The sequence below is a fragment of the Hippocampus guttulatus genome, chromosome 2 (assembly GCF_054856545.1).
Source record: "Hippocampus guttulatus isolate MCC_2025c chromosome 2, RoL_Hgut_1.0, whole genome shotgun sequence".
Classification (NCBI taxonomy): Eukaryota; Metazoa; Chordata; class Actinopteri; order Syngnathiformes; family Syngnathidae; genus Hippocampus; species Hippocampus guttulatus.
The window spans coordinates 12,417,217-12,432,103 of NC_141262.1; the positions used below are offsets into that span (position 1 = coordinate 12,417,217).

At 44.4% G+C, this 14,887-nt stretch overlaps 1 protein-coding gene across 4 annotated transcripts; it reads right to left on the reverse strand.

The window, feature by feature from the left end:
* Window positions 1-124: 124 nt before the first annotated feature.
* On the reverse strand, window positions 125-13,156 carry dpf2l (D4, zinc and double PHD fingers family 2, like). 4 transcript variants are annotated; one of them, XM_086137217.1, is made up of 12 exons: window positions 13,099-13,156; window positions 11,950-12,110; window positions 11,554-11,661; window positions 11,247-11,443; window positions 10,905-10,997; window positions 6,655-6,739; window positions 6,073-6,207; window positions 3,606-3,737; window positions 3,386-3,498; window positions 2,120-2,201; window positions 1,327-1,422; window positions 125-1,111 (listed from the first exon to the last, which is right to left on the reverse strand). In XM_086137217.1, exons 1-11 carry the CDS (start codon window positions 13,128-13,130, stop codon window positions 1,337-1,339), a joined length of 1,224 nt encoding a protein of 407 aa, XP_085993343.1. In that variant the 5' UTR covers window positions 13,131-13,156; the 3' UTR covers window positions 125-1,111; window positions 1,327-1,336. The 4 variants fall into 4 exon arrangements, with proteins under 4 accessions (XP_085993343.1, XP_085993351.1, XP_085993335.1 ...); XM_086137225.1 differs by having other exon boundaries at window positions 125-1,422; window positions 11,247-11,440; XM_086137209.1 differs by having other exon boundaries at window positions 125-1,422.
* Window positions 13,157-14,887: the final 1,731 nt, after the last annotated feature.

A 14,887-nucleotide genomic window follows, 5' to 3' on the forward strand; every position in this document is an offset into this window, starting at 1 on the left:
GAGAGCGCAACAGTCCCCGGCGAGCGGGAAGGACTGGGTCGTTCAAACCAAAAACCAACCAGCAATCTTCAGTCAGACTGTGGTGCTCTGTTGTGAAAACAATCACAGTTTAGCTGAGCGAAAGTAATGGAATTTCTCAAGGAAATACACCATTTTTATTTCAGTCAGGCTTGTCGGCGCTGTCACCGAATAAATGTAAAAAATAAAAAAATAGTACAACAAAGTACATCATTTTACAAATGTGGAGAATGGAGGCCTGACATATCCAATGAGTCAAATGAATCCAAAGGTCACAGGCATAACAGAAATACAAACAAGGCAACACAGTACATAGAATGTTGAAGCGTATACGTGAAAGTGTTCACCACACACTTTACAAAACCACTAGAAAATTCTCCCAATACCAATGGCATATTTTGTAATATATATGTATTTCAAAATTAAAAAAAGACAATATTTAGGCGAGTGCATTCACTGTGTTGCTGCTGACAATTATGTCACCGTGAGTGGTCTCTACAACATCTCTGAAATGAATGTGGCTGTGTTAACAAGCTTAAAAGTGAATTAACACCAAGCAATGATTATGGAAATGTGACAAGCAGCCAGTTACAGACTTTGGAAAATAAGACTATGGGCACCGTTTGGTGGATAAATACCAATAGAAAAATGATAGTAAGCTATGATATAATGTTCCTTCTTTTGAACCCAATCTACAGTATGACATTTTATAGTGTTTGGTTGAATTTTTTGATCCATCCAGCAGCATAATGAGCTGCGTGGTCCAGGATGGGGAATGATCCAAAAGATCTGACAAAGTTCACGGACAAATGTCACTACAAAGGTCCACTAGTAACCAGAACAATAACAACACTAATGGAATAATTCTCCAGCAACATACGGTTTGTGCTGTGTTCTGCCCCCTTCACATCCTGCGAGTAAAAATCATTTGGAGGAAAACAAAACAAAACACTCCGCAGTGCAGATGAGGATATTTGCTGCGACGCCACTCTGTCTGCTCCCGGGAGCTCCCATGGAGACGGCTGTTGCTATGGTTACCCCATGCTTTCACTCTCTCTTTCTCGTCTTTGTGTTTCTGGTGTGTAGCAGCAGTCTAGGACAGATGTGTGCAGATGAATGTGTTAAGACAGCTACGCTTCAGCCACATGTCAACTGATATGAGGTCTGTTTTGGCGTCCCGCCCCCTCCGACCGACTCTTGCTGCCGACCCATGGGGCGGTTGAGCTACATTTGGAAAAAAGTGGGTGTTCTGATGTGTTGGTTTGCTCAAACAGTGGTCATGTGAAAGAGGGGGTGAGACCAACTAACTGCTGCTGTGTCACTCGGAGGCGGAGCTCTGGTTCTGCTGGTAGATGGAGGCTTTTTCCTTGAGCAGGGCCAGGCACAGGTGGCAGCTCCAGCTCCCTGCAACCACACACAAATGGAATGCTTTATTTTGCCAAGTCACCTTCGTGTTGTTCACAGTAGAAACATCAAACACATCTGGGCCTTCTCGAGGAAGAGCATTTCATTGTTCTGCCAATCACGGTAAGACACTGGCATAAACAGATGGACAAACAATGCATTATTTGGAGTACAGATTCTTTTCATGTATTTTATGGGGAACTTATTCACCGCTTTTCACTTGAAAAAAAATCCTCATCTTTATCTGAATTTTTTTTTTGTTATCTGGCCAAAGCAACAGAAATAACAATGTTGGCACCATTTCGGTGTTGCCGTTTGACTTAATTCAATCCACGTGCAAGGTCACAGCCAAAGTCAAAGTCTGTTTTTGCTTCTCATTAGTAATAACAATTAGCCTCGATTGCCTAACATTCACTATTAAGTGTAATTCCAAAAAGTGATGTTAATGACTTAAAAGGTTTGTATTAAGTGCTCGTGTACATCAAATGAAGCCTTTTTAAAAAAATATTTGTTTTGCATCCATCTTGTTGCATGCACCGGAAATTATAATTACAACTTCGTTTTGTTGAGTGGATAATTTCCCATAGAACACCGGATGATATCTGACAGTGTTTGGGAATCGCTGATGTAATGTACGACGACTGCCGCTTACTATCCAGTATCACCTCATTTAAGGTAGGGTGGTGTGGCATCTTACCTTCGGGTGGTTCCGTCATGGGGGGACTAAGGCAGTACATATGGTAGCCTCGGTCACAGTCGTCACAGAACAGCAGCTGGTCCTGGGAAAAAAACAAACAAAAAACACATTATTGGTTTAACTCGTGCTGACTTCTCGGAAATAAACAGTCACTTGTGATGGCCATTTCTAAATCAAATCAAAGGGGCTCACGATTTATTAGTTTAGCTTTTCCATGCATTTTGTACTCCTGTGTAGTATACATGTATAATATTTTAGGATAATACTGACTAAAAAAAGCACATTTCATGCAAGTACAGTCATACCGTGACTTAAGTTTTTTTCAATTTTGGTCAGTGCCTCCTAATTTTTTTGCCTTAATGTTGTAAGGCAAAATTAAGATTACTGGTGCGCTTCAGACATGCCGCTCTTTTTTTAAAACAGGGGAAAGAATTGAGCATTTAAGGTCGTGTACCCCTGCGATACTTGTTTTTTCAACCCACGGAAATACGTTCCATTCACTTACGAATCTAATCGGAAGTCATTGGCTGATGTCGGCGCGATTAGCGAGTTGGGATTTTTGGCGCAAGTCCAGTCCTTAACATACACATAACTATGCATCTTTATTTATAGAGCATTTTCACAACGGCTGCAGCTGATATATAAAGGAACACACTGGGACCTGCTTATTTTGCTGCATGGAAAAAAAAAACATTGCTTCATTCGGTAACAGGTCATTTCTTCAGGAAGATATCAAATAGGCCAATAATTTCAATGTTGCAACATTCAACAACCATATCGTATGTTTTTCCAATGTCGTGAGGTCCTACTAGAAACTCCTACGCCAAAAAGACTATGTGGCATAATATACAGTACCCCAAAGGTGTTGACGGTGTGCATGTTTATGCACCCAGGTTAAATGCAGAAAGCTCCCTTGCAAACATGTACTTATTTATTGTATGTTCCCTTACCAATTTTGTCCCTGAAAATATTTCAGTTTGAGTTGAGTCACAACACTGGTGGAAAATTTGATGAAATTAGTTTCTTTAAATTTTTGTTCTCAGATATATGCTCGGCTATCATTCCACCGCCACTCCCATGGAAAGTTTCCAATTTGCAATATTTCCAAAATCCCCCATTTGAACTTCCCTTGGAAATTTAGCGGAAACTTTCCAGCCCTTTGCAAGTCTAATTGTGATTGTGCTCAGAGCTGCGCCGTGTGCTGTGTATGCTTTTTAAATTGGATGATGTCAATATGCAGGGTTTAAAGTTAATGCTCATTCTTACATCATTCTCTGACGTGCCACAAACATTGCAGCACTTGCACTCGATGCACTGCCAGCGGTAGGTCTTCACTGCGGCCATCATTACAGGTGTGAACTGCAGACATGTTGGGTGGCCTGCGGGGGGGGGGGACACAACCATGAAACAAACAGTGAACATCAATTGTACTTCATGTGCACAATGGGTAGCGATGGCGTGAGGGTTCCCGTCATCCCAGCCATACCCGAACGTCCACAGTCTGAGCAGGACACAAGCTCCTCTGATTGGCCAGTCTTCTGGTTCAAGGTGGAGTCTCCCAGACAGAAGTCGCAATAATCGTTAGGCAGTGCTAGACCATTTGGACCCTTTTTAGTTGCTACACAGGAGAATAAACACAAACATATTTAAAGCACTTGTCATTGGTCATTAGGAATACTTCATAGGAGCCAATAAGAGCAATTTTATCATGGCTAACTACACTCACTTAGAATTTTGCACCCAGAAAAAAAAAAGGTTATTATTGTGATTCTTGATTGCAGTGGTGTACCGAATCATACTGAGAGCCTCTCATCAATGCTTTGGTTACTTTTTAGGCAACACATGATGTACCGTATTGCAAATCTAAATAATATTGATTCATTTTCTTAACGGCAAATCCTCGCAAGGGTTATTGGCAAGCTGGATACCAGCCGACTTTGGCTGACTGGATGGGTGGGTGGGTACACCTTTGTGCTGGGTTCAAATACTTTTGGATTTTTCATTATTGTTTTGACTTTTCTTTTTTTTAGTTAGTTCATTAAAAAAAACATCACAGCAAATATAGTACTGTGTACTAAAAACCCAACTAAAATATTTTGAAAGCATTTTTAAAATCATCCACCAATCAAATAATAATGCTGGACATGCAAGAGGGAATGTATGATGCATGAACCGTGTTTGTGTTCGTTAACTACAAGACCGTAATTTTACCTCCGACTGGTCGCCAACCAATCACAGGACACATGTAGACAAACAGTCATTCACACTCACATCTTGGAACAATTACAGTGAGTCATCAGTGAATGTAACATGTTTTGGGAATGTGGAAGGAAGCAAGACTGCCCTAACAAAAACTCATACAAGCACAGGGAAACTCAAATACTAAGCAGTCTTAATATTTAACTATTTGACAGCAGTGTTATCTTTGTAAGGACATATACAGTATATTTTCTCTTCCTACAGCATGTTAGATTGTGCAAGTGTACCTAATGATTTACCTAGTAATTGTAATAACAAAACAAACAAAAAAAAACAACAACAAAAACACCCTTGTCATTTCAGAACCATTCAAATCTCTTGACACCATGGCAGACAAAACAAAAATGAGCACGGGAACGAGCTGATGATGTGAACTGAATCTGAGTATTTACAAGCAAATTTGCATGCATTTAAAATATATACACACGATAGATAGATACTTTATGCGACCTGTGTTTTGGGGTCAATTAGTGATCAGGTTTGTCAAAAACTACTAAATACTCTTTCATCGATTTGTTCAGAATATGGAGCAATGAATAACATATACGGTACTCCGCAGTTGAGCCCCACCATAGCGATAATGCATTGGAAAAAATAATCCAAACCCTTCTTCTTCTTCAAAAACAAATGCAGCTCAACATTAAAAAGAACAATGCTTACCTGTTGAGGAAATCTCATTCTCTGACATTAATAATAATAATAATAAAAAAAGCATAAAGATTGCCAGTCATTCATGTGGCCGGCTTTGATTTGTTTCAAGTATTGCTATCTTACTTCGAGAGCTGTAAACAAGTCCACACGCTTACTTGCCAGCCATGCCAAGTAGCCAACGCCTGCTCCTTTTTGGCTCGCATGGGAAGCTGGGCTGGATGTGTTTTTGGTTACCCTGTCCTGAATTGTTTGTCCAGTGTCTATTTTTTACCTGGTGTGTATGTGACATAGTAAGCGCACTATCGAAGCTGCTTGGCTGCGGTGCAGCTTGACAGATTCGGCCCAATCTACGCAAACTGTACTTACTGTATGTAAAATTAACTAACACACTTATGGTAGCTGGATGTGTTTTGGGGGTTTTTTTGGACAAAAATTAAATGGTTTTCAGGCTAATGACCTGCCAAAATGAAAAACTACACAAACACTACTAATTTATGGTTGCATGGTTGAGGGCGCAAAGGCGGAAATTCCACCTGCTAGCGCACACCTTTCCACTACCACAACACGAGGCTAAAAAGAGCACATTCGTTTTCGGGCTCACATACACAATGGTACAGAATGATCCAAGAGCAAACAAAATTGGGTGTTTTATAACGGCTTATTTGGCAGAGCTGATGATCAATGATGTAATTGATACACTGAGCAGATTATGACATGACAGTCATTCACCCATTTTGCATAAAATGCAAAATATTGAACGATTTCGATATTATGTATGCAAACACGATGGATTTGTTGACGTCAAACAAAAAAGTTGAATATGTAAGAAGTTATTGGTTTACACTTACACGAACAGAACCAATGGGTGTATCGTTTGCAAACTTTGAGATTGAATATGAAGGGGGGGAAAAAAAAGGACGGAAGGGGGCGAAAAAAATGAGGACGCGATTTCCTTCAAGCACACACATGCAACCCCATGACTGCTCCCCCTCCCGCTTTTCTCGCGCCATCTCTCCCTCTCTCAGTACTTGAGAGTGACTCACTCTTCTGTTCCTCAGGCTGGCGAGGAGTGGGTGGTGCCTCGATCTCCTCGCGGTCCTCGCCCTCCTCCTCCGCCAGGTGAGAGTGTGTATAGTGGTAGCTCAGGCCTGGGCGGTTCTTGTAGCGTTTCCCACAGACTGACATACACACACGGTAATACACAAGGGTTATAGTGATGGTTGAGTTACCGTACGGAAAAAGAGGGGCTCTCAGGTGGAGCCAGGAAAGTGTGTTGTTCATTGCCCCGCAGAAAGCATTCTTTCTTTTAACTTTATTTACATCACATGTATTTTAGAGAGGCCTTCCCAGCAGCAAGCTCATACAGCAGAGGTGAGAACTGGCACAGCAGCCAAAAATTATACAGAAAAAAAGGACCTTTTCAAGAAGAAGGCAGGGGGAAAAAAAACTTCCAAGCGAGCAACTTTTCAACGTCAACTCAAGTTCCAGATGGCGTCTTTCAGATCACATCATGCACAGCAGAAGGCTTGATGTCGTATTTCAGCGGGAAAATCAAAAAGCTCCCTTGCCAAACATGCATGACACGTACACAGGTGTGAAAGACAAAGGAAAGCTTTTTGACTCACTGTCACAGGCGTATGGTTTGTCTCTTTCCTCCAGAGCTGCAGCCGCAGCCTCACTTTTCTTCTTGCCGTTCTTGTCACTGCGCCCCTAAAAAAAGAACATTGAGGATATGTCACATCCTACAAATTAGTGTGGTTGCATCACTTCAATACCGAGATGACAAAAAACCTAAAACGTCACTAAAAGCGGAAAAATAATGGAAAAAAAGTGCAAGGCAAATGAAAAATGTTCTTTACAATAAGTGTTTTATGCACCCCAATATGCACGGGAACAGACGGTATTTGTTTTTTAAATAGTTTTTTTGGGGGGGATATTCTTCTTTTACCTTCTCACAAATGTACTTTCTTGTGGGCCTTACAAGTGATATTTAAAGTTGAGTTGAAAATTCCAGACATTTTCCTTTTGTCAAAATTCAAGGCTACAAAGATCCTAGGACTTTTTTTTTGTCATACCAAGCCACATTTCCACATGACAACACGAAATACAATCCTGAGATCCCAGGTTAGCCCAGTAAGTCCCAAGACTTATAAAAATGGTATAGAGATAAAATAAAAGCGATAAGGAGACAAGGACAATGCTTAAGAATAAACATGAAGAATGAAAACGCAAGAGGCCTACATTTCATGTGATATTTAGAGAGTGTTCAAAAGTAAAGAGTCCAATGTGCAGGGATGAATGGGCATGAGGCTACAAAAATGGAAACAACTGTTCTATAGGAATATAGAGTTTCATTGAGTGGTCGCATTGCTGTGCAAGTCAGAAGCAGAGATGAAGCAGAAAAGCGCTACAGCTCCATTGAAGGCAGCTGAAATCAGACATAGATGCCTGATTAACCTGTTTGTGTTCACCACATGACTGGAAAATCGATCAATCATTTTCTAGGTTTCCCAGGAGGCGTGGGAACCCTGAGCATTACTATAACATGTCTTGTGTAGTGACTTCTATATACATAATTCACCACCAACTGCAAACGTGTGAATGCAATGTTTTCATATGCTTGTCAGAGAGTTCACAATCATTTGGTAACGGGGTAGAAATAATTGCAGTCCCTTTAAGGACCGCCATGTTGCTTGTTTCTATGGAAACTGACTTTCGGCGGGTCTCGTTTTGCGCGGGGAGTTTTTTTGGTGTGCTAATAAAAAATGACACACTCTCTCGGAGTGCGAACGTGAGAAATTGTCGCTTTCTTCCAGTTTCTACAATTTCCACACTGGTGACCCTCGACGTTTTTTGCTGGACGATTCCAGACCGCAAAGATGTCCCAGAACGCTGTTTCGCTCAAGCTCCCCGAGTTTTGGGAATCATCTGCGTCTGCTTGGTTCGCTCAGACCGAGGCCCAGTTCACCCTACGCGACATCACTGCGCATACTAGGAAATACTACTACGTTGTTTCCGCGCTGGGCAGTTCGACGGCGTCCAGAGTCATGAGTTTCCTCCGACAGAAGGACGATATGATGCGCTGAAGGCTCACTTATTGAAAACCTTTGAACTTTCCGACGCTGAACGAGCCAACCAACTTTTCTCTCTCCACGGCCTGGGGGACGGCAAGCCCTCCGAGTTAATGGATCGTATGCTCGAGCTGCTAGGCGAGCACAAACCGGACTTTCTTTTTCTTCACCCTTTTCTGCGCCAGTTACCCACCCAGGTGAGGGCAGCTTTAGCTAACACTGCTATCACTGACTGTAGAGAGCTCGCTGCGGAGGCTGATAAATTTTTCCTGGCCGGCCAGCAACACTGTGCAGCGGCTCTCTTCCCCGTGACTGCCGCTGGTGCCTCCGATGATTACGCACTCGTCGCGGCGGCTGACCCTCACCCGCGGCCGGCTACTGGTTTATGTTTTTACCACGCCAAGTTTGGAACGAAGGCAAAGAAGTGCAGCTCGCCGTGCTCGTTCGGCGGGCCAGGAAACGCCGCGGCCGGCGCTCATTAGTGGCCATGAGCGTCGATAACGTTGGCGGGCTGCTTTTCATCTGCGACTATCTCTGGACGGCGTTTCCTCTGCGACACAGGGGCACAGCGCAGCATTTTGCCCGCATCGCAGATCGACATGCTGGCACATCCCTTCTCTTCTGACCCTGTGGCACTGACCACGGATGCTTCGGACTACGCGGTGGGGGCGGTGTTTGAACAGTGACGGTACGGTACCTGGCAGCCTCTCGCTTTTTTCAGTAGGCAGTTACGCCTCCCTGAGCGGAAGTACAGTACTTTCGACCGTGAACTGCTTGGGATGTACCTCGCCATCCGCCATTTTCGACACATGCTGGAAGGCCGCCGGTTTACAGTTTACGTCGACCACAAACCTTTGACCTTCGCCATGTCCAAGGCCACAGAACCATGGTCCGCCCAACAGCAACACCAGCTGACCTATGTCTCCGAGTTTACTACAGACATTCAACACGTGGCGGGGAAAGACAACTGTGTTGCTGACTGCCTCTCCAGAGCCATGGCTGGAGCGGTCCACCTGGGTCTCGACTACTGCAGTATGGCGAAGGACCAGGCTACCGACACCACAGTGCAGCAGTGCCGGTCATCCACTACAGGTTTGCAGCTGAGGGACATGGTCTTTGGCAGCTCCGGCACCAATTTGCTCTGTGATGTCTACACAGGCCCCCCTCGGCCTGTGGTTCCCTTGAGCTGGCGACGCCCGGTTTTCGATGCTGTCCATAGACTCTCTCACCCGGGGGACCAAGGCCTCTCAAAGACTGGTGGCAGCCAAGTTCGTGTGGCATGGCCCGAAGAAGGATGTCAGTGATTGGGCTCGTGCCTGCGTGAAGTGCCAGCGGGCCAAGGTGCACCGCCACACCAAGGCCCCTTTGGAACACTTTCACGTGCCTGAGCGACGGTTCGACCATGTTAACGTCGACCTGGTTGGCCCCCTGCCCCCTTCTCGGGGGTACACTCACCTGTTAACTATGGTCGACCGCACCACACGTTGGGCGCAGGTCGCCCCGCTGTCGTCCATTACATCAGTCGACGTGGCACGGGCGTTTATTGGCACCTGGATATCCCGTTTTGGCGCCCCTTCGGATATTTCCTTGTATCGCGGCGTGCAGTTCACTTCTGAGCTTTGGACTGCAGTAGCAGCCAGCTTAGGGGTGAAGTTGCACCGCACCACAGCGTATCACCCGCAGGGCAACGGCCTTTGCGAACGTTTCCACCGGTCGATGAAAGCTGCTTTTCATGCCACCTTGAAGGATGGCAACTGGATTGACAGACTCCCGTGGGTCATGCTGGGCATCAGGACGGCGCCTAAGGAGGATCTCTGGTCTTCCTATGCGGAGCTGGTTTATGGCCAGCCTCTGCGGGTGCCTGGGGATTTTGTGCCGACTGCTACTACTCCTTGGTCGGCCACGGCACAACGCTCCACCCTCTTGGACAATGCCAGACTCTTTGCCCCTCTGCCCACTTCCTGCCATGGTGTTCCAGGTGCTCACGTGCCCAAGGACCTCCTGTCAGCTGGTTATGTGTTCATTCGCGTTGATGGGCACAGAGGGCCCTTGCGTCCTCCTTATGAGGGCCCCTTCCGAGTTTTGGAGGCGGGACAGAAACATTTTGTCATTGACATGGGGGGGTAAACCCGAGCGGGTCTCGGTGGACCGCCTTAAGCCAGCTCACTTGGACTTGGCCGGGCCGGTTGAAGTGGATCGCCCGCCGAGGCGGGGTCGTCCTCCTACCGGACGCTTGTCTCCTAGCCTTCTCCCCTCTGACCCCTTCCCCGTGCCTCCCCCGTCTCCAGTTTCTACTGTTCCTCCGCGCCCGCCCCCTGGGGATGCGCTTCCTCACTCCCCCGTCCTGCGTAGCCGTTACGGCCGCCGGATTCGCCCCCCACGACTTGAACTTTAGAGTGTCTATTTTTGTTGGGTTGAATTCTGGGGGGACGTGTGTAGTGACTTCTATATACATAATTCACCACCAACTGCAAACGTGTGAATGCAATGTTTTCATATGCTTGTCAGAGAGTTCACGATCATTTGGTAACGGGGTAGAAATAATTGCAGCCCCTTTAAGGACCGGCATGTTAGTCTGCTTGTTTCTATGAAAACTGACTTTCGGCGGGTCTCGTTTTGCGCGGGGAGTTTTCTTGGTGTGCTAATAACAAATGACACACTCTCTCGGAGTGCGAACGTGAGAAATTGTCGCTTTCTTCGAGTTTCTACAATTTCCACACTTGTATATCAATGTTGCTATACACGTGAATTTGCCATGGACTGCCTTGCCTGATGAGCTGACCAACACAAGAGTTAGTTCTCACCTTGGATTTGCTCTTGCCTTTCCTCTTGGGGGTCTCATCCTCAAAGTCTTCATCATCTAAGTCGTCCAAATAGTCATCGTGGTCAAGGACTCTCTGCAGTGAAAATGACACAGGGTTTAAACTCCCTTTTCCAAGACGCTGGCCAATTAAATTTCCCAGCTTTCTCAAACAACTTACGTTCTTCAAAGTATATTCAAATGTTTGTTTGATATCCATTCATCTGTTTTTATTTCGTTTATTTCTTACCATCTGGTACTCAAACTGGCAAAATGAACAAAAAAACAACTTATGAGGTGTCATCATTGAAAAAAAAAAAACCCCAAACAAACAAAGAAAACAAACCTTGCGGACACGTCCGGAGGATGTGTGAGTTGTCGTAGAGCTAGCAGGGGCGTCCACGGTGGCTTGATCTTCCTCGGGACCGCGGATGTCTGTCACACCACTCCTCCTGTCGAGGGGCTCACCTTTCAGCAGAGCCTCCAGACTGCTCCCATCAGCCGCCCCCAAGGCATCACGCTTCAGGCCCAACTCCAAATCTGCTACAAGCACACACAAGTTAATCAGTATGCATGTTGTGATGACACCAGAGCCGTTGATGAAAAACGTTTCACGTTTCTGTCGAAGGTGAACACTTCTTGAGCGGTAATACCTGTTTTGAGAGGAGGGAAGGCCAATCGGGGGTCCTCGGGGGGATGAGAGCGCCGTTTCTTCCTCCAGCGACGAGCTGGATACGTGTACAGTTGACCTGGAGCAACACCTGACCAATATATTGAAGGACCAAAAGTTGAGGACTGTACCACTAACCACACAAGCTACACCGTCGAGCCATGTCTGCAGCATAGGTAAAGTTGAAGTTAGGGTGGACTTTAAAAAGAATTTAAAAAAAGGAAAATAATATTAATCAGTGTTATTGTACATATTAAGGTACATGTACAATAACAGCCTCCACACTAATGTGTGAATTTTGAGGCAAAGACCATCACTTAAAAAAAAAAAAAGAGGCAGTGTAATGTTGTACACCATGGTTTGTAACTGACTTTTATACCTGCGCTCCGGTGTCTCTTCTCCATCCAGATGTAGCAGTTGGACTGAGCCACACCGGTCTGTGAGTCCAGGAAGGGCATGAGGATGCTACGCTCAGCGCACAGTCTGGCATTATAGCTGTGACATTGCTCCATAGCATCTCGATAACACTGCTCCCCCAGACTGGAATATGTAATTAAAATAAAATCTGATAATGTGAGTAACAATCATGGCTAAACAATTATATTGCATTTAACGATTTAGCCGTGTTTACAGTGCTTCTCCTCATTAGGCTCGCAAGTGTGTCAAATCCTATCCCATCTGTCACCAGGTAAGAGCCTGTATACACCCTGAACTGGTCAGCCAATAGCAGGGCACATATAGCGAAACAACCAATATCACTCACACCTACTGACAAATGAGAGTTTTTAACTTGAGAATAGTTTTCTGGAAGCCTGAGAACATCGAGGAACCCTGTTATGTCACAAAAATGTAAATGATATTTAAAAATGTTGTGGAAAAGCCTGCGTTACTCTTGTTGCAGTTTGCAAAAGATAAGAACCTCTCTACATCATGTGGAAAGTATTTCTAACATCGTGTCTCTCCCATGAAGCTTAACTGGGTAACCATAAAATGCGATCCAGGGATTGTTGTTGTTTTTTTTTTTTGGAATACCACTGTGAACGACAGCTCCGATGATAAACACATTCCGCATTCAAACCGAGCAATTCTTTAAGGCAAACGGACCTAAGCTAAATTTCTTGAATTTCAACAGTGTAGAGGGGCGACGTCAGAACAAAAGGTTGATCGTTAGCACGCCATTCCTCACAACAGAGCGACCAACTACAGACGGGGTTATCGGCGGGTAGGCAATTACCAATACAGCCAATAAAGCAGGTGAAAATACAAACTGGCCAACTTAAGTTGGTGACGTGTGTGTGAGTTACAGCTCCTCAGTCGCTGTGTTTCGGTTCTTTGCCCGCGGCTAACTAGCTATCCCTAGCACACCACAAGATAACGTTATTCTCTTGGGACGCATTTTGCATTCGAAAACAGTTTTCTGTGCGTGTGGTTTCAAAAGATTTGTCGCTAATTAATTGGTTCTCGGATATATATTGACGTCGGCACGACTCGTGGATTTTCTTTTGATAAAATAAAAAGGGGAACTTACACTTTAACAACACTGTCGACGGCCGCCGCCATGTTTGGTTAGTGCAGTTGTGTGGAATGATACTGCGCAAGCGCACTGTTGTCGGCGACGCGAAACCACTGCGGCAGAAATCCTATCATCCATTTTCCGAGCCGCTTATCATTACTGTATTTTAAAAAATCCGTCCATTTTCTTCACAACGTTTAATATATTCATATTAACGTCACAATATCAACACTACTAGATATACACTCGTTTATTGAGAAGTAATACAACTGTTTGAGTTGACGCACTCAAACTCAAAACTGTTTTCAAACTTCTGCAGGTCAAAATGCCTACTTTGAATATGAATTCATTCTGTGAAATAAATACAGTCCGAGGAAGGTCAGTAAATCAAGTGTCAATAATGTGATTTTGAGTTGTCTTTGTAAATAATGAATGATTACTGGGGTGCCAAAGTGACCCCGTCCGGTTGAGGGAAAATTTTGTCCAATTACTGCACATTTATTATCTTTTTTTTTTTGTAAATAAATCTTTTTGTCAATTCTTTCTGAGTTCATATTTCTGGAGTCTAATTCTGTCCAGAACTTTCCCGAAACCCAGACAGAATTATCCGACCACCATGGACTCTGTGAACTATGAAAAGATTATGCAAGCGCTGGCCAACCAAGGTCAACTGGTGGGACAGCAAAAATATAACTAGTTCATGGTTCACGGGGCTCCACGGCGCGGGTACCTTGCTGGCTCGCTGGTGTGAGGATTTGGGTTCACGGGTGGAGCAGTCTCGCTCCCAAGCCACTCCACCTCCAAATCCTTTGCCTCACATTACTGGGGTATATTCACCCATGGTTCATGTTCGAGAAACTTCACTATCTCATCCTTCTCGCTATGGTGAAGAGCCAGGTATTTGCGAATAATTCATTTACCATTGCAGCCTGACTTTCGACCAGCAACCATCTACTCAGGCTCAGGATAATACTAAGGTTGCATTTTTAATGAGTCACTTGACTGGCCGGGCTAGCTCTTAGGCCATGGCCGTAAGTAATGCGCACCCTGCCCTTCGGTCTTCCTTCCCTGATTACGTCATCTGGGAAGATGAAAGGACAGCACTGTATCAAATGAGTTCGACTCCAAATTTCCTAACTGACATCATTGCGCGACAGCATGCGTGACTGACATAGGTCTCTAGCTTGTTGAATTTACCTGCAAAATAGCTTTATAATAAAATGACAAGGATACAAATGCTAATTATTTTTGTGAAAGGATCACTGATTATGGTTTTCATTGATTTTGGAATTACCTATTCTGTAATCGATTATGGCAAGGTGTTTATTTCAGTTTATTTTCAAACACACCTTTCCTTTTCATTTGAACATACGTTGCTTGACCTAATTGACCATCCATCTGTGCTCAAAAAAGGAAAGGAAAACCCCCTAAAACGTGTTACTGTATTACTATTTTTCAGTTTGTTTTTAATCACTATTTTTAAAGCCTTAATTGAGGGTGCTCGTCGAACGTCTCACGTAGTCTGTCAGCGACGTTGGTGTCCGGTTGGTTTAAATGTTGGCAGGAGTAACCTATCGTAAAGGAGGGTTAAAGGTTACATCCATGCACTTCTTAACCATTTGTAGGATTCGAACAATCCTCTTTTCTAGTGGGCACAATTCACGATACTGAGGAAATAGTATTAATAGTCAATGCAAACTTAAAGTTGGTTCTTTGATACCCTCTCGTTATTCTGAAATACGCAATTAGAACGGTGTTTTCTATCAATAATATGGCAACGTAAGATGGCTACCCTCAGGCGTCA

Bases quoted from the DNA above. Each gene is read 5' to 3' on its own strand.
- dpf2l (XM_086137217.1), bottom strand. From the start codon at position 13,130: ATGGCGGCGGCCGTCGACAGTGTTGTTAAAGT. The intron at 12,111-13,098 runs GTAAGTTCCCCT...TACATATTCCAG, and splicing joins GTCGACAGTGTTGTTAAAGT to TCTGGGGGAGCAGTGTTATC. The intron at 10,998-11,246 runs GTTTGTTTTCTT...TTTTCACTGCAG, and splicing joins CCTCCGGACGTGTCCGCAAG to AGAGTCCTTGACCACGATGA.